The sequence below is a fragment of the Dendropsophus ebraccatus genome, chromosome 11 (genome assembly GCF_027789765.1).
Source record: "Dendropsophus ebraccatus isolate aDenEbr1 chromosome 11, aDenEbr1.pat, whole genome shotgun sequence".
In the NCBI taxonomy this organism is placed as follows: domain Eukaryota; kingdom Metazoa; phylum Chordata; class Amphibia; order Anura; family Hylidae; genus Dendropsophus; species Dendropsophus ebraccatus.
This window is the reverse complement of record NC_091464.1, coordinates 63572928-63597897: the sequence shown is the minus strand read 5'-3', so window position 1 is coordinate 63597897 and position 24970 is coordinate 63572928. Positions and strand designations below refer to the sequence as shown.

General features: G+C 43.4%; 1 protein-coding gene across 2 annotated transcripts; it reads left to right on the top strand.

The window, feature by feature from the left end:
• The first annotated feature begins 6486 nt into the window (after window positions 1–6486).
• On the top strand, window positions 6487–21946 carry IL10RB (interleukin 10 receptor subunit beta). Of its 2 annotated transcripts, XM_069945855.1 has the most exons (8): window positions 6497–6652; window positions 11573–11658; window positions 11903–12026; window positions 12380–12543; window positions 13582–13742; window positions 14019–14169; window positions 16213–16370; window positions 19726–21946. In XM_069945855.1, the coding sequence occupies exons 3-8, from the start codon at window positions 11938–11940 to the stop codon at window positions 19846–19848; spliced, it is 846 nt and encodes a 281-aa protein (XP_069801956.1). In that variant the 5' UTR covers window positions 6497–6652; window positions 11573–11658; window positions 11903–11937; the 3' UTR covers window positions 19849–21946. The 2 variants fall into 2 exon arrangements, with proteins under 2 accessions (XP_069801955.1, XP_069801956.1); XM_069945854.1 differs by lacking the exon at window positions 11573–11658 and having other exon boundaries at window positions 6487–6652.
• Window positions 21947–24970: the final 3024 nt, after the last annotated feature.

Here is a 24970-nt window from a genome sequence, read left to right as displayed (position 1 = left end):
TGGGGGCATAAACCACTGTATGGGCACACAGGAGGGCTCAGAAGGAAGGGAGCGCCAATTAGCATTTTCAGTTCAGATTTTTCCGAAGAAGTTTCTGAGCGCCAGGTGCGTTTGCAGAGCCCCTGTAGTGTCCGCAGAAGAGAACCCCCCTAAAAGTCACCCCATTTTGGAAAGTGCACCCCTCAAAGAATTCATCTTGCGGTGTGGTGACCATTTTGACCCCACAGGTATTAGAGGAAAGTATTCAACATAAGACAGTAAAATTGAAAAACTTGAATTTTTCCAATAATATGTTTGTTTAGTTTGAAATTTCTCAATTTCACGAGGAACAGGAGAGAAGCTGCATGCCAAAATCTGTAACGCAGGTTCCCCTGAGTAGAACGGTACCCCATATGTGGGCATAAACCACTGTATGGGCACACAGCCGGGCTCAGAAGGGAAGGAGCGCCAATTAGCATTTTCAGTGCAGATTTTTCCGAAGAAGTTTCTGAGCGCCAGGTGCATTTGCAGTGCCCCTGTAGTGTCAGCAGAAGAGAACCCCCCCAAAAGTCACCCCATTTAGGAAAGTACACCCCTCAAAGAATTCATCTTGGGGTGCAGTGAGCGGTTTGACCCCACAGGTATTAGAGGAAAGTATTCAAAATAAGACAGTAAAAATGAAAAACTCCAATATATGTTCGTTTAGTTTAAAATTTCTCAATTTCACAAGGAATGGGAGAAAAAATGTACCCCAAAATCTGTAACGCAGGTTCTCCTGAGTACAACGGTACCCCATATGTGGGCATAAACCACTGTATGGGCACACAGCAGGGCTCAGAAGGAAGGGAGCGCCAATTTGCTGGAGCAAAACCGCAGCTAGTAATGGTTATTAGAATAGCGCAGTTACTAAAATACAATAAAAAAATGAGATTACAGGTAATGTGGGGTGGTTACGGATAATCTGGGGTGGTTACGGGCAACCTGCGGTGGTTACGGGCAACGTGGGGTGGTAACGGGCAACGTGGGGTGGTTACGGATAAACTGAAGTGCTTATAGGTAATCTGGGATGGGAACCTGTAACGTGCGGTGGTCGGGGGCAACGTGCGGTGGTCGGAGGCAACGTGCAGTGGTCGAGGGCAACGTGCAGTGGTCGGGGGCAACGTGCGGTGGTCGGGGGCAACGTGCGGTGGTCGGAGGCAACGTGCGGTGGTCGGGGGCAACGTGCGGTGGTCGGGGGCAACGTGCGGTGGTCGGGGGCAACGTGCGGCGGTTGGAGGCAACGTGCGGTGGTCGGGGGCAACGTGCGGTGGTCGGGGGCAACGTGCGGTGGTCGGGGGCAACGTGCGGTGGTCAGAGGCAACGTGCGGTTGTTAGAGGCAATCTGGGGGGAATTACATGTGATTAGGAGCAACATGGGGTGGTTACAGACAATCTGCGATGGTTACGGGCAACATGGGGTGGTTACAGACAATCTGGGGTGGTTACGGATAAACTGAAGTGCTTATAGGTAATCAGGGGTGGGTACATGTAATTTTGGGTGGTTACGGCAATCTGGTGTGGTTACGGGCAATCTGGAGGGGGTCACTGGCAACGTGTGTGAGTTAGAGGCAACGTGCAGTGGTTACGTGCAATATGGGGGGGTTACGGGCAATCGGGGCTGATTACGGACCATCTGGAGGGGCTCACTGGCAATTTGGGGTGGTTACAGGCAACGTGCGGTGGTTATGGGCAACGTGCGGTGGTTATGGGCAATGTGTGGTGGTTATAGGCAACGTGCGGTGGTTATGGGCAACGTGCGGTGGTTATGGGCAACGTGCGGTGGTTATGGGCAACGTGCGGTGGTTATGGGCAGCGTGCGGTGGTTATGGGCAATGTGCGGTGGTTATGGGCAACGTGCGGTGGTTAGTGGCAACGTGCGGTGGTTATGGGCAACGTGCGGTGGTTATGGGCAGCGTGTGGTGGTTATGGGCAACGTGTGGTGGTTAGTGGCAATGTGCGGTGGTTATGGGCAATGTGCGGTGATTATGTGCAATCTGGGGCGGATACGGGCAATCTGGGGCGGATATGGGCAACCTGCGGTGGTTACGGGTACTTTGGGGGGGCTAGGGGTAATCTGGGAGTAAAGTGCAATTATTACTATAATAAAAAGTGTGTTTTATTTTTTTGTATGTTTTTCACTTTTTGTACTTTATACAATAATTATCACTGTATTACTATGATTACTGTGATATTTTCTATCACAGTAATCATAGTTCAGTGACAGAGACCAAATTGGTCTCTGTCACTTTAAATTTTCTGAGATAACTGATTCTGGAGCGCATGCGCACTTCAGAATCAGCCTGGACGTCAAGGAGGACGGAGCTCCGTGGATCCGGTGAGTATATGGGGAAGGGGGGGTGACTGGGGGACGGGGGTGACTGGGGGGGTGGGGGGCGACTTGGGGGGGGGCACGGTGACACTTTTTATCCCCTGTCACCAATGATTTATGGTGACAGGGGATAAAAAGTGCTGATCACGGGGAACAGGCGATCGGCGGTATATAGTATATACCGCCGATCGCCTGCTCCAGGACCACACGGGGGGGTCCCCGATCACTGCCCCATGCTCTCCGCTACCTCCGGTGGCGGAGAGCATGGGGCTTTGATCACTAATTCATTTCCATCCCTGCGAACAAACATCGTTTGTTCGCAGGGATGGGGGCGGCCATCTTGGATCTGATGGCCGCCCGGGTAGGGTGATCGGGGGGCTGATCTGGGGTCTGAGGGGAAATTTTTCATCTCCCCCCACCGTGGATTCACGGTGGGGGGAGATGAAAACTATCGGCAGTGCCGGTAATGCCCGATACCGGCGGATCGCCGCTAAAACGGTAGTAGCGGCGATCCGCCGGTATCGGAGGACGAGGGGAGGGGGCCGGGGGACACAGATTGAGTGGCGGTGGGGGGAGGCAGCGTTCTGCAGCCTCCCCCCGCCGCCCGATCGGCGGGGGACACTGAATCTCCCCATAGACGCTGCGGTCGCATTGACCGCGGCGTTTATGGGGTTAACTGCCCGGAGGGAGCGCGGCTCCCCTCCGGGCAGTGGCAGCAGGAGGAGGCTGTGTGACACAGCCTCCTCCTGCTGCCCGATCTCACCTGGGGACAGAGGGGGGAGGCAGGGAAAGCATGACGTCCAGGGACGTCATGATGCATTCTGCCACTGCTTTTCATGACGTCCCTGGACGTCATATTGGGGGAAGAGGTTAAGAGTCTCCTCTTTCCTCCACTCATTACCTGTAGTAATGGCACCTGTTTAAACCTGTGCACACCCTTAAACAGTCAGACTCCAAACTCCACTATGGTGAAGACCAAAGAGCTGTCAAAGGACACCAGAAACAAAATTGTAGCCCTGTACCAGGCTGAGAAGACTGAATCTGCAATAGGCAACCAGCTTGGAGTGAAGAAATCAACTGTGGGAGCAATAATTAGAAAATGGAAGACATACAAGACCACTGATAATCTCCCTCGATCTGGGGCTCCACGCAAAATCTCACCCCGCGGGGTCAAAATTATCACAAGAACGGTGAGAAAAAATCCCAGAACCACCTGGGGGGACCTAGTGAATGAACTGCAGAGAGCTGGGACCAATGTAACAAAGCCTACCATCAGTAACACACTACGCCGCCAGGGACTCAGATCCTGCAGTGCCAGACGTGTCCCACTGCTTAAGCCAGTACATGTCCGGGCCCGTTTGAGGTTTGCTAGAGAGTGTTTGGATGATCCAGAAGAGTATAGGGAGAACTGTTTGGTAGAAACACAACTTGTTGTGTTTGGAGGAAAAAGAATACTGAGTTGCATCCATCAAACACCATACCTACTATAAAGCATGGGGGTGGAAACATCATGCTTTGGGGCTGTTTCTCTGCAAAGGGGCCAGGACGACTGATCCGGGTACATGAAAGAATGAATGGGGCCATGTATCGTGAGATTTTGAGTGCAAACCTCCTTCCATCAGCAAGGTCACTGAAGATGAAACGTGGCTGGGTCTTTCAACATGACAATGATCCGAAGCACACCGCCAGGGCAACGAAGGAGTGGCTTCGTAAGAAGCATTTCAAGGTCCTGGAGTGGCCTAGCCAGTTTCCAGATCTCAACCCTATAGAAAACCTTTGGAGGGAGTTGAAAGTCCGTGTTGCCAAGCAACAGCCCCAAAACATCACTGCTCTAGAGGAGATCTGCATGGAGGAATGGGCCAACATACCAACAACAGTGTGTGCCAACTATGTGAAAACTTACAGAAAACGTTTGACCTCTGTCACTGCCAACAAAGGATATATAACAAACTATTGAGATGAAATTTTGTTACTGACCAAATACTTTTTCTTACAAAATCAGACAATGTGATTTTCTGGATTTGTTTTCTCATTTTGTCTCCCATAGTTGAGGTCTACATATGGTGTAAATTACAGGCCTCTCTCATCTTTTTAAGTGGTGGAACTTGCACTATTGGTGACTGACTAAATACTTTTTTCCCCACTGTAGGTTCAGGAGCAGACTATCTTCTGCTTTACCCCTTATGTACTCCACTGTGTTAGTGACCCAATGTTCAGAAGACAAGGAAATCTTTGCTCTACTGCTGGTGCACTGATTACCCCTGACCTCTGCACAGCAGGCAGTGAGAACAGAGATCAGGGGTTATCAGTGCAGGTAAGCAAAGTTTTTTTTTGTCTTCTGCCTGTTAACCCTTTTTTGAGTTGCAGCGTGTAAGTAAACATTGGGTCACTTACACACTGCAGTACATAAGGGGTTAAGCAAAAGGACACAGGTAGCTCTTATCTTCTACCCCCCCCCCCCCCCCCCCCATTATTATGAAGGTAAGTTGTTACAGGTACACCGCCAGACATCATAAAACAGTGACCCCCCCCCCCCCACAAACACACACACACACTCCCCCCCCTTTTCCACAGGAAGGATCTGCAGAGTCAGCCATCCAGAAATCCACTTGTGATATCCCTAACAGACTTTGCCCCAAGAGACCACTACCTTCTGCTGCCTTGACAACTCTTCCTATAAACCCCCTGGGTAGCGCACCAGGTCTTTTTCTGTATATTTCTTCTTAGAAATAAGCTACGACCTTAATAAAACTTGCAATTATTTTCTCTAAAATTTGGACAGTACATAGACTTTCCTTTCATTTACCCATAATGGTGAATGTCATTCATAAGTCCTGTTTGAGGAAAGTCCCCCAGCAGTAAAGAATATGTAACCATTCCTCTATTAACTCTGTACAAGCAGAAACCCATCTTGTCAAGTCCAAGCCAATAATTCTTTAAAGGGGTACTCCAGTGAAAATCTTTTTCTTTCAAATCAACTGGTTTCAGAAAGATATATAGATTTGTAAATTACTTCTATTTAAAAGTCACAAGTCATCCAGTACTTATCAGCTGCTGTTTGTCCTGCAGGAAGCAGGCTTTTCAGTCTGACACAGTGCTCCCTGCTGCCACCTCTGTCTGTGACAGAAACTGTCCAGAGTTGTAGCAAATCCCCATAGAAAATGTCTCCTGCTCTGGACAGTTCCTGACATGGACAGAGGTGGCAGCAGAGAGCACTGTGCCAAACTAAAAAGAGTACACCGCTTCCTGCAGGACATATAGCAGCTGATAAGTATGGAAAAACTGGAGATTTTTAAATAGAAGTAAATAAATAAAAATCTATATAACTTTCTGAAACCAGTTGATTTGAAAGAAAAATATTTTTGCCAGACTAGCCCTTTAACACAATGATCTGGTAATTATTCATTCCAAAGGATCCAGCTCCAATGGTTTTGAAACAACTGGACTTTCTTCATAAACACAAAAATTATTGATCCAGTAGGAAGTTGCTGGTTGACGTGAATTTCTGCCAGGCCTGTAACAATGACAAGGGAAAATCCTTTTTGACTAAATGAAAGAAGGTTTCACATCATCTCATACAGAGATTCTTTACTGTAAAAGCAGTGAGATGATAGAACTGTGTTCAAGAGGTTACTGGATACCTTCCTTGAAAGATATAACAAGCTATGGTTACTGGATTTCGGATGATAGGACTTTGATCCAGAGATTTATGCTGATTTTTTTTTTGTCTGGTATGGGCCAATTGGCATATACCTCATGAGGACCTTTTCCTTCTTCAAGATTACCACAATTAGGTTATGGGTTGGACTTGTAGCCATGTATTTGTAGCGCTGGATAACCCCTTTAAAGCCGCTATTACACAGGGCAATTCTGATCTAGGATGGCAAACTTAACCTGTGCCCTGGGTGAAGGAAAGTCTAGCTAGCGTTTTGCAGAGATTTTCTAAACAAAGTCCGATAGCTCGAGAGCTGGAAGGGTCCAGTCCGCCACCGCCACTTGTTCCAGACTTTCTATTCCTCATGATGGAATTTCTCAGTGCTCTCGTACTGACGTGCACAACCTGCGAGCTGATAACATAGGAGAGTGTGGTGAGCCGGCAGCAGTCTCCTCCCTCTAGTGACTTGCTGCTAGTGTTTTCCTGTAACTGTGTGTCAATTGCCCAGAGCTGAAAAATGAGGAAGTCACTGAGTGTCCTTACATACGGCGTCCATACATGATGTGACAGTATACAGGATAGCACCCGCAGCACTCCCATCATGGACTACTACTATGGACTACTTCTCTTTGTCTGCTGCTGGATCCCAGGTAAGGTATATTATTCTGTATTCCTCCATACGGGGGGACAGCCACTTTGGTTGGTTCATGCGGTGGCTACAAGGGGAACATTGTATCTTGTAGACTATGTTCTCAGTTACTTTACATTATATACATATATAGGGGGGATTTATTAAGAAAAATGTACCAAAATTGTTTTTAGAAATTTACTTACTTGCCGCCAAGTTTATTATGTGTTTTAAACACTTTCCATTTATCTAAAAGGGGGCGTGGTTAAGAGACGTGAAATTTCACTTATTTACTGTAAGCTATAGGTCACTTTTGTGTCATTTTTTCCTATCTGGTCTAGTTTTATCCTGTCTCAGTTTCTGACTGTGAAACTTTAATAGAAAAATGATCATCACTGATTAGTAGGTATGAGGGCTCTTAAAGGGGTTTTATAATAATTAAAATAAAATAAAAAAGTTGACTTTGGTGACAATAACATGGCCTACATTGTGCACAGTGTACTGGAACAAGGACATTTCCACTTTTAGGGTCCTTAAAGACGGGCAGACCCACGGCGTATAAGAGCTTTTTAAATGATTCAATGATTGTACAGCCACGATCGCTGAATTGTTAATGCAACCCTTGAAATACATCCCAAATTATCCCATAAAAAATACCCCCTAATGGAAATGACTGGCTCTAATACGGCTGCTTTCTGCTAGAATTTTGGAGCGCATTATTATATCGTAAGTACTCAGGTGGTCAGCCAGATCCTCCACAAATTTTTTTAAGTAAAATCCAGAAAAGGGGGGGGGGGGGGGGTTAGCTTTACCTTTTTGGGGATGGGGTGCAAAACTAAGATTGGTGGAGGCAAAAAAAAAAAAAAAGCACTGACATCAATCTATAGTGTCATACAGTGCATCATATTCTTCAATTCTGAGTGTTATAAGTAAAATATTAATGCTGTACACTACATTGATAAATATACCATATATTATTTATTAGTACAGTAAAGTACCTAAAGTATACAATAAAAAAAATAATATACATTATTAAATAATAGTGCCATACACTGCATCAATAAAATTACTATACATTTTTAAACAATAGTGCTCTAGTGTACGGAAATAATAATACAATACTGTACATTATCTACTAATAGTCTGCCTAAATAATAATAATAAAAAGAATAACATTATACAATATTAAGCGGAACCTGTCAGCCCCCCCCTGAATCCACCCCACCCCTGGACAGGGCCCAGAATACATACCGGCTCCTGCGCTTCCCGCTCGAGGTCTTGGTCCCACCACGGAGATATGGCGTTGGCTCATCAGCGCACTCAATATGCTCCAGTTATTTCCTATGGCCATCGGACTCATCTCAGCTCATGTGCATATTGAGCGCGCAGAGGAGGTGACTGCCATATCTCAGCGGTGGGACTGAGACCGAAATCGGGAAGCGCAGGAGCCGGTATGTATGCCAGGCCCTGTCCAGGGTTGGGGTGGGTCCGGGGTGGCTGACCTGGCTGACAGGTTTCCTTTAAATAATCGTGCCATAGAGTGTCAAGCAATTGTGCCATGACCAAATAATAATAATACTACAGTAGTGCTATAGAGTGCCTAAATAATAATACTATCTTTGTTAAAATAATAATCCTATATATTGTCAAATCATATTGCCGTACAGTGATTGAATGATAATACTATACACAGTGAAATAATAGTGGTCATGGAGTGCCTAATACTGTACATTGTCATATAATACCGCTATACAGGGAACAGATCATAGGCCTTCAAGTTAATAACATAATATATGGTGCCTAAATTTAGTTTTGTGTTGTCTACATACAGTTAGCACAATGTTAGTGACAGATCACAAGGCAGGATGTGTCGAGCAGGAAGTGTATCGGGGGCCGGAGGTGGGAGACGTTCTTATTGTGCCAGAAACAAAAGAATGCATGTGAGTGATGGGTGGAGGGGTATATGACATGAAGGTCTAATCATAGTCTCACCTCAGGGACCCCCGACTTATGGAGAGACAGGGAGGGCCTTTGGATTAGCCTCATGCATGGTTTCATGCAACAAAAAAAATCATGACATAGAAAATGGAACCCAGAAATCGGAAATCAGCCGTCCTGAATCTCAATGTTCAATCTTAGTTATTGATTAACTGTCTCCCGGCCGCACCATAACATCCTTTGAACTTTTGTCCCTGTGAAAAATGAAGTTTTATGGTTATTGTCATCTCAGAGACATTCCTACATATCATACACTGTCACAGCCCGCACCTTGTGCAGACAAATGACATTGATCCCATAGCATGTAAGAGCTGCTATGGTGGATATAGGGGTTGTTTGGTCACGTGAATAAGATAAGGCTGCAGTATTCTCTACGCCATTGCCGCTATGATTTCCCCCTGAGATGCCCACCCATCTAATATCAATAGGGAGGATACATATCACAAGAGTTTTTGGGCTTCCCTCAGCGTCTACCCTCCCTTCATGTAAAATCGTTCCATGCACCACTTCTAGTCTTCTGCCTGGTTGGAGACAATGTAGAGTCCGTGGCACCAGAGCATCCAGTAAAATAAAGTGTTAATTTATGTATCTTGGCAGACACACTTGTTGTTCTTGTGTTTGTCTTACGAAAGGTCCCGGGAGGCTGTAAGGCCTATAAATTGTATGGTGATATTAATAAATGGCAGGCTTTACTGGAATCTCTGGTGTCTTGGGCTCCATCTACTTTACCTGCCTTCTCTACTAAGGTCGGGTTCTTCTAATTCTTGTAGTCATTGATCATACACTGCTTTTATCTGGAACCTCTGGGAAAAGAGTGTCTCCTGATGATTGTTTAGCAACCCCAACCAGAAGAGAAGACATGTTTGGCCATCTCCATTACCCATTCATGACAGTGAGAAGGATCAGATGAGAACCCCCTCTCCTATATGTGGCTGTGATCATCATCCATATACAGTATTTGCCGATGAGCCTCCATGTACCTTAGTCTAGACCTGTGATGGATTTCCTTAGCTGGATGAGATGGTAGTGTCCTCCTCTGTTCTTCAGGTTTTTTGGCCGTCAGAATTCTATAAGATCATCCTACTAGAAACTACAACTTTCCAAAACTTTATAAAGCTGAGTCCTGACTTTCCAAGAGATCAACTGACAAAACACAGTAATCACTGAACTCAAGGAGAACAGCGAAAAAAATTCCAATGAAGTACTCAATCAAGAGTCTCCACTGATGCCCCCAAAAATTTAAATATGCAAAACAAGAGTCCGTGGAGCCTCAGTTACGAGTCTTAAAACACGGGATAGCCAGATATCTGTAGCCTGTTGCCAACGGGGTGCCTCCATGATAGGGAGAGCACCACACCACCCTGATAAATAACCCCTTAAGTCCCACTCGGTTGCGAGTATTGGAACATAGACAGGGAAACAACAGGGTGGCCCCTTTTGTCAATGTCTAACTCAAGGTGCGAGTATTGCGATCATGACAAGGGCTTGCAAAGGCAGGCTTCCACCCACAGACAGCCGTTTTGGGGTTTTTGCCCCTCGTCAGTGTGGGGTAGGATTCTGGCTAGTTGGGGCAATGAAAAATCAACCAACAAAACACAGTAATCACTGAACTCAAGGAGAACAGGGAAAAAAAATTCCAATGAAGTACTCAATCAAGAGTCTCCACTGATGCCCCCAAAAATTTAAATATGCAAAACAAGAGTCTGTGGAGCCTCAGTTACGAGTCTCAAAACACGGGATAGCCAGATATCTCTAGCCTGTTGCCAACGGGGTGTCTCCATGATAGGGAGAGCACCACACCACCCTGATAAATAACCCCTTAAGTCGCACTCGGTTGCGAGTATTGGAACATAGACAGGGAAACAACAGGGTGGCCCCTTTTGTCAATGTCTAACTCAAGGTGCGAGTATTGCGATCATGACAAGGGCTTGCAAAGGCAGGCTTCCACCCACAGACAGCCGTTTCGGGGTTTTTGCCCCTCGTCAGTGTGGGGTAGGATTCTGGCTAGTTGGGGCAATGAAAAATCAACCAACAAAACACAGTTATCACTGAACTCAAGGAGAACAGCGAAAAAAATTCCAATGAAGTACTCAATCAAGAGTCTCCACTGATGCCCCCAAAAATTTAAATATGCAAAACAAGAGTCCGTGGAGCCTCAGTTACGAGTCTCAAAACACGGGATAGCCAGATATCTCTAGCCTGTTGCCAACGGGGTGCCTCCATGATAGGGAGAGCACCACACCACCCTGATCAACTGAACATATTTATATTGCTGAACCCCATATCTACAAGAGTAGTCTGAAATACAATATAAAGCAGATCCCTATTTTCCATGTCTATATAGAACAGAGATGAGGAATCTTTGATACAATTTCCATCATGGGTGGACAGCTAAAGCCAAGGCTGTGCAGGCATGATGGGGATTGTAGTTTTGTAAAGCTGGAGGTCGGAACTTTCCCTATTCCTGGTCTAGAACTATACTGTCCTGTAGACAAGAAACATTCACGTCTGTATAGGAAGCAAGATGGTGGTCACATAGACAGGACAGAGAACGATTGCTAGACATTCTGCACCAACCATCCTGGTAGGAAATATAAAGGGCATTACTTTAGGGCATGTACACACAGCTGCCAACTCTGCCAGTTCTCACATCCAAACCAGTGTGATTTTGCATTGAAAAAACAAATCTCCAATTGACCTACAAGGAAAATTTCACAAAAAATGAAAATTCATATCCCGTTTTTTGACACGTCACATTCTGTACATTTCTACGTGGACTTTTTATGATTGAAATAAATGGTAGCTTTAAATTTCACCACAAAATTCACATGTAAATCCACTACAAAAGTACACAGAACCTAAGTTTATGTTAAGGCAGAATTTTTTTGTTGTATTATAAACACCTTAAGTGTCTGTTCACGTCTACATTGTGGCTTCTATTTAGAATGGAAATTATAGTGCTGTGCCGGACACCACTGACACCTTACAGACCACAATGACTTATATCAAGGTCCGTCACATCCTGCTAAGGTGTGTGTCCTTTTATTATTATGCCCATAAAACACTACAGAATCTGCGATTGGGGCTCTGACAGATGTGAACAGATCCTTACACTGTCAGATATTTGAAGATGGAGGTTGGCAGATGGAGGCTCCTCGGGGGTGGAGCCTTATAGGCAATTTCTTCTTTTGCAGTTCTTATTAACTGAACCTGAATGTTACCAACATAATTTTGATTAAAAGAAAAGGAAACTTTAATTATTTTTGGCCCGCAGGGTTCGGGAAGATCCCTGCTCCCATCAACGTTACCATGATATCCGTCAACTTTGTGAATCATTTACATTGGAAACAACCAGCTGATCTGAGGGGTGATGTAATGTACATTGTGCAGTATAAAATGTAAGTGACACTGCCGTTTATGCTTCTACTTTTATTTATGTAAAAATACCAGACACAGGATATAGAGGAAATGGGGTCCTAAGCAAGAAGGTTGTACCCCTGTCAACCATATTTCTATACCAATGTGAAAAGCGACAAACAGCAGTAGTGGCGATTGTTGTGTCATATAACTCCTGTTGTATTGAGTGTGTGACTATTATATCTTTTGTATGCTATTTTTACATTTGGCTTTGCTACATGTGAGTGGAAAGTCCATAGCCAGGGCACACCCAGTACAAGCAGGTGCGGCCAGGTGGAAGTAGTATGGTTATATAAGGTTGGGGCTAATATCCAGCTTAATGTATTTCTTTCAGGGATGTTGCAGCTAACAAAGATGATTATAAGACTATATGTGTGACACATGAGCAGCACTGTGATTCTTCCTCCATTACATACCGGTCTTATGTGCGAGTGAAGACACGGATATACCCCAATGACTCAGACTGGGTGCAAATTCATTTTGACCCCTATGAACAAAGTGAGTAGCTTCCTGTTTATCACGAGAAATAGTGTGATACCCGGTTAACTAGAAAAATCTATACAAGTAAATAAGATATGAAGTTTCCTTCATCTGGGAGATTAGCCAGAGCCCATACATAGAGGATAGATGTCAAAAGGGGTAATGCTGAGATGCAAAGTTATTGCCATATTGTCAAGAATAAGAGACAACTAGCTGGACTCCTTCAATCCCTTCTAATCCTAAGAACAGAGGTCAGTTGTCCCTCTAATAAATGGAATGGCAGTGTACATGTACTGCTAGTGCGCCATTCATTCTTTTTGGGGCTTCCAAATATTGACGAGCTTAAAGGCGTAATCTGGTGAAAATCTTTTTCTTTCAGATCAACTGGTTTCAGAAAGTTGTATAGATTTTATATATATTTATTTTATTTTATATAATTTGCTTCTATTTAAAAATCTCTAGTTTTACCATACTTAATAGCTGCTGTATATCCTGCAGGAAGTGGTGTATTCTTTTCAGTCTGACACAGTGCTCTCTGCTGCCACCTCTGTCCATGTCAGGAACTGTCCAGAGCAGCAGCAAATCCCCATAGAAAACCTCTCCTGCTCTGGACAGTTCCTGACATGGATAGAGGTGGCAGCAGAGAGCACTATTTGAGACTGTAAAGAATACACCACTTCCTACAGGACATACAGCAGCTGATAAGTATGGAAAGACTGGAGATTTTTTTAATAGAAGTAAATTACAAATCTTTATAACTTTCTGAAACCAGTTGAAAATAATTTTTGCCGAGGTACCCCTTTAATGCCTGGACCCCCATAAGGATAGGGGATAACTTAGCATTTTGGGACAACCCCATTAGAAATATAAGTGGAAGAGCAATTGAGGCAATAACTGGTAAAGATATAAGTTAATGAATTGGATATAAATCCATGTTAAGTCCCTTGGTAAGATTATAGGTCTTCCAGTTGTCTGCCTCTATGTACCCAAACCCTAAATGTAACAGCATTCAGTATTATAACAATAGTCCTTAACTATAATGTTCTTTCTCCCAAGCAATTATCAGAGCTCCAAATGTAACGGTGTCCTCCAGGTCGGGATACCTGGATGTCAGTTTCAAAGGTCCTCTTATGGGGCCCGAAAGGGGATCAGTGAAGGAGAAATATGGCGACGCTATGTATAGGGTGGAATACTGGAAGGAATCGGACCCTGCACATGTAAGTAATGAGTGACTAGCACCATCATGGTTAGCACATGTATATATTCTATACTGATTGTATGTGTAGTCAGGGGCTGGATATGAATTGTAATAGACAGCCACAGCCCTGTGATAAGATTGATGATCAAATCTGATCATGGCCATCAAAGATGACTGTGACATGATCGGGTCTTTACCTTGTCTTTGCCACAAGCTCCTATTGACATCAATGGAAGCCTTAGGACAGGAGCCCGCCATGCGTACCTCTTACCTCTTTGTCTTCACACTTTTCTAGGTCTTGTATACGAGTACATCACATAGCCAATACACTCTGCAAAACTTAGAAACATGGACCATGTACTGTGTGAGGGTCCAAGCCTATGCGCCTGAATTCGAGAAAGGTGGCGAGTTTAGCCCTGTGATGTGCAAGGAAACCCATGATGATGGTGAGCAATGACCATACTGCGCATGCAGTGTTATACAGCAGTATACAACTATCTGTATACCCAGTGTTGTCAGGTGAAGACAGTTTAGACAAGGAAGTTGATGCCTGGCTGCTAAGATACAATGGAGTATTCAAAACCTGACCTGAAAAACAAGTTTACAGTATGTAAACTCCAGCTTGTACCTGGATTTCAGAATCACATTGCATTAAAACCTAAAGGAAATCTATCACCTAGATTTTTTTCAGATACTAAAACATATTCTTTTTTTCTACTTTCTCATTGTAATTTTTTAAAATAATTTTTTGTACATTATTATGGAGGCAACCATCAGCTTATTTTTTACAGCATTTATTGATATGCTTTACAGCAAACTCCATGGAAATAGACAGGACCTGTCCCATTGATTGACATGAATAGGAAACATTACAGGGCATTCAGTGGGAGCAAAGCCTAGTAAGTGTTCCTAGATTCACTGACATTGAGAAACACGTGATGGTGTCTATGAAGTCAACCATCTTTCTTTTGAATGCGCTTACTAGGCTTTGCTCCCACTAGCCAGAATCCTGCTCCACAATGATGAGGGGCAAATACCCTGAAACAGCTGTCTGTAGATAGATGCCTAGTTTGGGTATTTCCCAAGTCCTGTCACTTTTGACTGTGGCTCGTTGAAAGGTAGATTCCTTTACTGGAGATCCCCCTTGGTTGGTTGACTTGGACGGGACACCAGTGGGAAATCCATCAGCCAAGTTGTGACGACATCAGAACTCGGGGGGGGGGGGGGGGGGGGGGGGGGGGGGGGGGGGGGGGTCTTTCAGTACTTATCAGCTGTTGTATGTCCTGCAGGAAGTGGTGTTTTCTTCTCACTCTGACACAGTGCTCTCTGCTGCCACCTCTCCCTGTGTCAGGAACTGTCCAGAGCAGCAGCAAATTCCAATAGAAAACCTCTCCTGCTCTGGACAGTTCCTGTCTCGGACAGGGGTGGCAGCAGAGAGCACTGTGTCAGACTGAAAAGTAAACACCACTTCCTGCAGGACATACAGCAGCTAATAAGTACTGGAAGACTGGAGAATTTTAAATAGAAGTAAATTACAAATCTATATAACTTTCTGAAACCAGTTTGAAAAAAAAACATGTTTTTTTTGCTGTTTAACCCCTTTAAGTTTCACTATAATTCATAATATAAATATATATATAATATATATTACCATGAGACTCTTGACAGCACATAAAAATTAGTGGTCTCACCATAACTACTAGACAACTAATACTACAACTGTACTACTAGACAACACACCAACAGAGAAAACACCCCCAATGTATTCACCATAATGTCAGCGATAGAGATAAATACCCTCAAAACTAAACAGGTTCCCCACAATATATCTGCAAACAAACAAGCTACAATCTGCATAGGATAGTCAGTCCCTACATGTTTCCTCTACAAATTGTGAGATCATCAGGGGACATAAAATGGGGAGCAAAACATTAAACAGTAAGAACAGATACTGAAATGCACAGTAATAAACTTTTTATGAATTAAGTGATTATGTGCCGAATTGTACCTGGTTTCCACTCACACAAACAAATGAATACAATGGCACATTGTAACGTGTAACGTGTAACATGTACGACAACACAAGGATTTCTATCTCCTTGGTATCCAGCGTCTGGTTCTGTGTGTTCACCGAATTGTTTCCCCATTTCCAGGAATCCAATGCTCTGCTTCCCTGGTACTTTAATGAAACTAGGCCTGAGAGCCCTTGTTCCTTGGCACAGAGGTAGATGAATCACCTCTCTATGTGTGAATGTAGGATGGAGGCAAGGTAGGGCTGTGTGGGCATACAGAACCAGTTACCCAACATTCCTACCAGTCTGTTTTCACCAGTGTTATAGTCCCGAATGCTCAGCACATGAGGGCCGCAAGTATCTGATCCAACAATTTTACTTGTTCCTTAGGGAACGTACATACTAATATGAGTTCTGGCGCCGAAGTTTCTTCCTTTTTATCAAAGTCCTAAAGCTAGTATTGTGCACTATTTGCAGGTAGGACGCCATCATGGAAAATAGCCGTGCTGTTCCTCGGATCTATGGTCCTTGCAGCTGTGATTACCCTTCTACTGATCTGTCTCACAGTGAAGGGATATCAGATAACACGATATATATTCTTTCCATCATATTCCATCCCAGAACATCTAAAAGAGGTTTGTACCCAGCTTCTGTGTCTTCCACTATAAGTGACATTTTGGCCTATAACACCAAGCCCGGTCTGGCCCACCAAAATTGATTCTGCACGGTGGGCATCTTCATTCTCAATAAGTTTGTGCGGCCCGGGTTTCTTCTAGGTTCTTCACTTTTCTTCTGTACATTAAGACACTGACTTGGGTATTAGATGGAGGTGTCATGTACTTGGAAGTGTATTAGGTGTATGATTTCATGGACTTAGAGGAGTATTAGATGGAGGTATCATGTACTTGGAGGGAGTATTAGACACATAGAAGTGCCATGTATGGGAAGTGGTATATGGAGGTATCATGTACTTTGTGGGGTATTAGATTCCAGGGAATGGCCTAGAAAAGGGATGGCTCCTGCAAAGAGGCCCCCAAAATCACCATATTAAGTGACCCCCTCAAGTCTGATGATGTGACATGGGAAATACCTAAGCCATCCCTTTGCTAAGTCCTTCCATAGAGGTACTTTTTTTGCATATTCACTTGGTGGGGTATTAAAGAGGATATCATGTACTTGGAGGGGGTGTTGGATGGTATGATGAACTTGGAGGGTATAAGAGAGATGGATATCATGTACAGTCATGGCCAAAAGTTTTGAGAATGATACAAATATTAATTTTTACAAAGTCTACTGCTTCAGTTTTCAAAATGGCAATTTGCATGTACTCCAGAATGTTATAAAGAGTGATCAGCTTAACCGCAATTACTTGCAAAGTCAATATTTGCCTAGAAAATGAACTTTATCCCCCAAAACACATTTCAACATCATTGCGGCCCTGCCTTGAAAGGACCAGCTAACATCGTTTCAGTGATTGCTCCATTAACACAGGTGTGTGTGTTGATGTGGACAGGGCTGGAGATCAATCTGCCACGATTAAGTAAGAATGACACCACTGGACACTTTAAAAGGAGGCTGGTGCTTGGCATAATTGTTTCTCTTCTGTTACCATGGTTATCTCTAAAGAAACACGTGTAGTCACCATTGCACTGCACAAAAATGGCCTAACAGGGAAGAGTATCGCAGCTAGAACAATTGCACCTCAGTCAGCAATCTATCGCATCATCAAGAACTTCAAGGAGAGAGGTTCTATTGTTGCCAAAAAGGCTCTAGGGCACCCAAAAAAGACCAGCAAGCGCCAAGACCGTCTCTTAAAAGTGTTTCAGCTGCAGGATCGGGCTACCAGCAGTGCAGAGCTTGTTTAGGAATGACAGCAGGCAGGTGTGAGTGCATCTGAATGCACTGTGAGGCGGAGATTCCTTGGAGCAAGGCCTGGTCTCAAGGAGGGCAGCAAAGAAGCCACTTCTCTCCAGAAAAAACATCAGGGACAGACTGATATTCTGCAAAAGCTACAGGGAGTGGACTGCTGAGGACTGGGGTAAAATCATTTTCTCTGACGAATCCCCTTTCCGATTGTTTGGGACATTTGAAAAACAGCTTATTTGGAAAAGACGAAGTGAGGGCTACCGCCAGTCTTGTCTCATGCCAACTATAAAGCATCCTGAAACCATTCATGTGTGGGGTTGCTTCTTAGCCAAGGGAACCGGCTCTCTCACAGTCTTGCCTAAAAACACAGCCATGAATAAAAAATGGTACCAGAATGTCCTCCAAGAGCAACTTCTCCCAACCGTCCAAGAGCAGTTTGGCGATCAACAATGCCTTTTCCAGCATGATGGAGCACCTTGCCATAAAGCAAAGGTGATAACTAAATGGCTCAGGGAACAAAACAGAGATTTTGGGTCCATGGCCTGGAAACTCCCCAGATCTTAATCCTATTGAGAACTTATGGTCAATAATCAAGAGACGGGTGGACAAAAACAAATTCTGATAAAATGCAAGCATTGATTGTGCAAGAATAGACTGGTATCAGTCAGGATTTGGTCCAGAAGTTGATTGAGAGCAGCTAGGGAGAATTGCAGAGGTCCTGAAGAAGAAGCCGCAACACTGCAAATATTGACTTGCTGCATTAACTCATTCTAACTGTCTATATAAGCTTTTGTTACTCATAATATGATTGCAATTATATTTCTGTATGTGATAAAAACATCTGACAAACACACATAAAAACCAGAGGGCAGCAGATCATGTGAAAATACAAGATTTGTGTCATTCTCAAAACTTTTGGCCATGACTGTACTTGGAAGGGTATTAGATGGAGGTATCATGGGCTGGGGTATTAGATATGGGGGTGTTATCATTTTCTTGGAATGGTATTAGATGGTGATTATATGTACTAGAGAAGGGCATTAGGAGTACTAGTGCTAGGGCATTAGTATGTACTAGCCAGAGGTATATAATTCACTTGCAGGGGTATTTAATGAGGAAATATCATGTACTTATAATGCAGGGTATTAGAGGGACTAATCACAGGTACTAGCATGGAATATTAAAGTGACTCTGTACCCACAGTCTGTCCCCCACAAACCACTTGTACCTTTGAATAGCGGCTTTTAATCCAAAATCTGTGCTGGGGTCTGTTCGGCCGAAGATGCAGTTATTGTCCTAAAAAACAACTTTTAAACTTGCAGCCCTGTGTCATATTGGCGTGGCCTAGAGCACCCATGCCCTAGGATTGCGACACTTGTCCCTCCTCCCCGCCCTCCTCATCACTAGGAATGCCCCTTGAACAATTTCTCCTATTCATCACCTGTGTGAACACTGCACATGAGCTGTATTGTTAAGGCACCTGTGCAGTGTTCACACAAGTGGTGAATGGGAAAAATCCTGCCCGGGGGGGTTCCTGGTAATGAGGAGGGATGGAGGGGCAGTGCACTAAAAAAAATGGACATTTTTGACTAGCCCGACAGTTTTTTTTGCAGCTGTAACTTTAGGCTATGTTCACACTACGTATATTTCAGTCAGTATTGTGGTATTGCAACCAAAACCAGGAGTGGATTAAAAACACAGAAAGGCTCTGTTCACACAAATTGAAGTTGAAATTGAGTGGATGGCCGCCATTTAATGGCAAATATTTGCTGTTATTTTAAAACAACGGCTGTTGTGTTGAAATAATGGCCGTTATTTACTGTTATATGGCGGCCATCCACTCAATTTCAACATTGTGTGAACAGATCCTTTCTGTGTTTTTAATCCACTCCTGGTTTTGGTTGCAATATGAAGACCACAATACTGACTGAAATATACGTAGTGTGAACCCAGCCTCAAGGGGTATAACTGGTCAAGTCTGGGATCTGATCTTGGGGCTCATATCTGGGGAGGGGGTCCCTATTATTCTGTATTAATAGACAGATAGACAGATAGCTAGCTCAGAATTTTCCAGTGCTGATGCCTGTACTTTACAGCTATATCTTTTGCTTTGTTTTCTTGCAGTATCTCAGTAACCCGTTCTCCAACGCCCCGTACCTGCCCCCCCAGCCCCCTGAGGAGTGCGGAGAGTCATGTGAACAGTTGACATTTGTGTCAGAAATGACAGAAGAGAAGGAGGAGGCATAACAGCAATGTTCTCTTTTCCTCAGGATTCTTTCTATCCGTGATTCGCAGTAGCCCCTTCAGCGAATTCCAACCTCATAAACTCTTAGCACTGCTATAAAGCTGCTGCCTAAACAAGTGCAAACACCTCCATGTTTGCTACGGTAATCCACAGCTACTGTACTTGGGATAGTCATCAGTCACGGGGAGAATAATAATGAATCACTCAGTGCCTTCTAGACTTTCACTCTGTAGTGAAGAATTGGTGGTGACCCCTCCTACCCGACACCGCCCCCCATGGTTTCTATGGACGTTGGATGACAATGGAGACACCAATCAAAGATGGAGGTTTGGAAGAAGTTGTCATTAGTGCCATTTCCATATTGATCCATTAGTCACTTAACTGTTCTGTACATAATTTTGAGGACATGTCAGTGAACGACGGCTCTGTGCCACGTCCATGAAGCCCACCACGGGGAAGAACTGCTCATCATACCCTATGTGCCCCCTGGGGTAGTATTTGTCATCTCTGTATTCCCTTAACCAGCCATGACTATAGGGAAAACATTTCCGTTTTCGATGTAATGACACTACTCATAACCTGTGCAATATTAGGGGGTTATCACAATACGTAAACCCCTATCCATATGGCCTATTGGGGATATACATCTCATAGAAAGGGCACTACGCTTAGTAACCCACTCCATGAAGCACTGCGTATCTGTGCCTCCATTTTGATGAATCATTAGATTGGCCACCATGTAATTCTACATGTGACCTCTAGTGGTCACTGCAGGCAAAATATATGGCAGCCTGAAAGATAGAAGCCAACTGATTGCCGTACAGAATCTGCAGTAGATCTGGTGGCACCAATTTGATGCTGTGTTCACTTATTGTTCACTACATTGATATCAAATCTGCTGCGGATCCTGTATGTGTGAACACACCCTAAAGGGAACTTTGCACTATTACTATCAGTCTAAACTGGCATAACATTATAGATCAGGAGGGCTGAGCACATTGATGTATTTGTGCGGTTGAAGACGTTGAGTGCCACCCTACGGCTGTCTGTAAAACATAGATACAGCCTATGGCCTATGGCTGTATCCATGTATTCCAGGACTCCATAGGAATATTAGAGGAAAGTTGACATGCTTGGTGGACACAAATATAGTATAGTTGATGGGAGGCATATGACAATTCCCTTTGTACAAGACTTTTTTTTTCATCTTTTTTATACTCTGACCTGATAAATCTCCAAATGCAAGAGATATCCCGCCTGGTGTAAGGGACACCCGACCCAGCGGTCCTCTGGTTTGTTAGGTAGAGCCAACTAGGACGACAATTTCCTACGATATGGGGCTCAAGATTTTTGTATGTATTGCATTACTACCCCTTGTATAAAGATTTGTTTGTTTTGTATTTAATTTATTCACTAATAAATATAGTATATTTACCCGACTGTATTGTGTCCACCACGCATGTCAACATTCCTCAAATTTTTCTCATCTAAAGACTCGTGAGGACCCCCGCATTTAAGAACCACTCAATATATCTATACATACGTTTTGTCAGGACCCCTTGGGCTGCATCTAACTTCCTCAGCCACCGGTAATGAAATGCCGCACACTCGGGTGTGGAAGAGTTGTGCTCATCTCTAATTGAAACCTTTGCTTTCTGGGCTAAGAATGTAAGTGGGTGGTGCTACTCAATCATTGACTGCCTTCCCTGTATAACTGTATATAGAGATATAGCGGTCACTGATTAGGACCACCCACTGGACTCCTAAGCCCAGACTAAACAGAGGTTTACATGAATAAAATACAAGTTAATGGAATCTTTTCCCATAAAATTATATATCAATCTGCTCAGCTCCCCCTGCACTATAACATGACACTGCATTTTTAATGTGACAGATTCCCTTTAAGCAGGAGATTTAAAGGTGAGACGACTTCTTTAGGGAAATGTTTAATACATGCCTGGGGGAAGATGTGTATGAGGTATGTTGATCCCGGGTATTTTTGTACTTTGTTTACAATATATATATATATATATACACACACACACACATATATATATATATATATTACAATGTTCATGATTAAAAGTGTATACTAGCTTGGCTCATGTTGTTGCACTATGCTATACCTTTCATACCACCATTGCAAGACCACTCTGGGCGATTTTAACTCCTACCTCTGTTGTTGTTTAAATCTGTGTCAAGCTCCACCCCCTAAGGCCCTACACTAGTACAACACAATGCATCAGTATTTCTTGGAAGGTTCCTTTAAAGGGAGCCAATCACTCCAAAACTACACCTACAGGGCTGGTTGGGGTGTCATTTTTTTTGCGCCATGATCTCTAGTTTTTATTAATATATTGGTGTTTTTTTTTTTTCGTTTACACAGTTCATCGTGGGGAAACAATAATGTTATATTTTAATAGATCGGACAATTCTGCACGCTACGATATATAATGTTTCTTTTTTAAAATATTTTTTAAATGGGTAAGAAGGTATATTAAACTTTTATTGGGAGGGGGGTTTATAAGGGTTTTTTTCAATACTTAAAAAAAACTTTTTTATTACACTTTTTTTACACTCTTATTGTACAGTGTAACATGCAATCATTAGGTTGCATGTACTGATCTATGCTATGCCATAGCATAGCATAGATCAGTGTTATCGGCGATCTATGCATAGAGCCTGCCTGAGAGCAGACTCTAAGCACAGATCGCCGAACCGACAGGACGGAGGTAAGTGACTTACGCCCGCCCGTCGGTACAAGCGATTGGGACCCCCAGTCCCAATCAGTCAGTGGCAGGAACTTGTCCTGTCCCTGACTACCTTAAACATTGCGATCGCTATAGATTGCGGCGTTTAAGGGGTTAATGAGAGGCAGCTGCAGGATTTCAGCTGCCTGTCATTATGCTGGGCTCCCGGGACACTGATGTGTGCGGAACAGCTCTCACTGCAGCAGTCCCGCACACATCAAATCTCTCACAGTCAGGAACTTATATGTACATTCATACTGCACTGAGTATGTGCAGTAGGAACATTTGCTGAGGAGAAAGGATTAAAGATAAGCTGTCCTGTGTGAATACATGAGGAGCAGCACTATTTCTGGCCATTATATAACTTGTATATGGACATTTTCACAAGTTCTCCCCTCTTCAGGTTTTATACCTAATTTTCAGTTGTCCTTGATCTAGCTGGTATAGACTAGCGTCTTTAATGTCCCCCACAGAAAAGCATCCTGTTTCCCTACATTTATATAGAACACCCTCAGAAGCAGTAGCAATGAGGACATTATACAGCAGTACTGAGCATTACAAGCTCTGAATCCTATATTGGGTTAAGAGTATATAACACTTATTAGAGATTTTATCAGCTTCTATCTGACTATTTCTGCCACTGATTCTCTCCAGACCCTTCTTCTCTTCTCCTCTCTACATACACTTCTACAGGCAGCATTTATCAAAATAGATTTTCTGGTTTTTTTTTTGTATTTTTTTGCAGAGTGAATAGTGAGTTCAGGAGGTGGGGAAACTGATGTGTAAAAAGAAGCATTGTTCTCTGATAATATATGTTACAAAATATGTGCAGTTTAGTAGTAAAAAGCCTATACTTATGCTCCTTGCTCCTCCAACATGGTCTTAGTATTATTAGTCCCCATTGCAAGTGCTTTCTTTTGTTAGTGTGTGCACAAGGACCTTCATGCTTTTTTTAAATCTTTTTTTATTTAAAAATAGTTTTCCAATTTTACAAAATAAAATATAAATACATACACATACAATAAAAAAAACATTTTAGTGTATTATTAATACTACTCATGAAAAATCCTCAAGATAAGGGCTTTATCTCAACCCCCAATTTTCCTTGTAGCTGAGCTGAGTAGCTGAGTCGGATTACGCTATAGACAGGTTCTTGTGACGACACAGACAGTGCTTGGCGCAAGGGGTAGGGGAGCAAGGAGGGTATAGGTAACTGTGCCCTGAGCACTGATAGAAACCTTTGGGTTTGACTGCTACCTCTTCACCCCCTATAACTTTGAACTTACCAACCCGTAAGTACCCAGTCATGAAGGGAACCAGGTGGTTATGGCGTCTTGCTGTTTACTATTAGGGGCTTGAAGAACATCTTGAAAGTACAAGCAACAACCATATTAGAAACATCTTTATTCATGTCTAGAGGATTTCTTCAGTTTTACAGAAACACAAAATTAGGGCACAGTTTTTCAGGATGCGACCGTCAAGAGACAAGAGAATGTATTTATACTTATGATAAGGAGAATACCAAAAGTTAACCAATGTGGCCGTACACTATGGAGCTCAGGTGTCAAACCTGCAGCCCTCCAGCTGGTGCAGAACTGAAATTCCCATCAACTGAAATTCCCATGACTGGACAACCAAAGTATTGGACTACTACTGCTTTCGATGGTTGTCAGGCCAAGATTGTATATGCACATCAGCCACCATTGATCCAATGTGTATGGTGATCTCCACAATTATTAATTTCCATCAATATTCAACATGTACACAAAAAATTGGAGAAGACAGAAAGATTAAGCAGTATGTAGCAGCAATTTGGCATCTTTCAGGGGCCAGCACCCACTGACCAATATGATCTCACTAGCCCCTACCACTTTCTTAATATTATAGTGCAATTTTTTTCCCCCCAGACCACTCATACCCATGGTGTGTTATGGCACGCTGTATAATGGACTACCTATGTCTACATTCCCTGAAGCCATAAAGTAGCACACAGAGTACGTACAAAGTCATTAGCAATTTAAAAAAAACAATTGCATTGCGGCACCTCAGCCAGTTAATCATAGTCACCTCTCACTGGATATACCCAGTAAAATGGGTGGTAAAATGAGAAGTCTTCTTCTTTCCTTGATATTTATCTACTTATGATCCATTTCTGGCTTTGTCATCAAAATTTTGAAGATGGGAACACATCCAATGTCCCTCTCTCCCTTTAATTACTTGAAACATATAGGGCCACATGTATGATCCGGCGGACGGATGATTTTTGGCGGAAAGTGCCGATTTGCGTATTATTTTATACGCAAATGGCCGATTTGCGAATAAAATAATCGCAAATCGGCACTTTCCGCCGAGTACGCCAGGGGGCGGAAAGGGG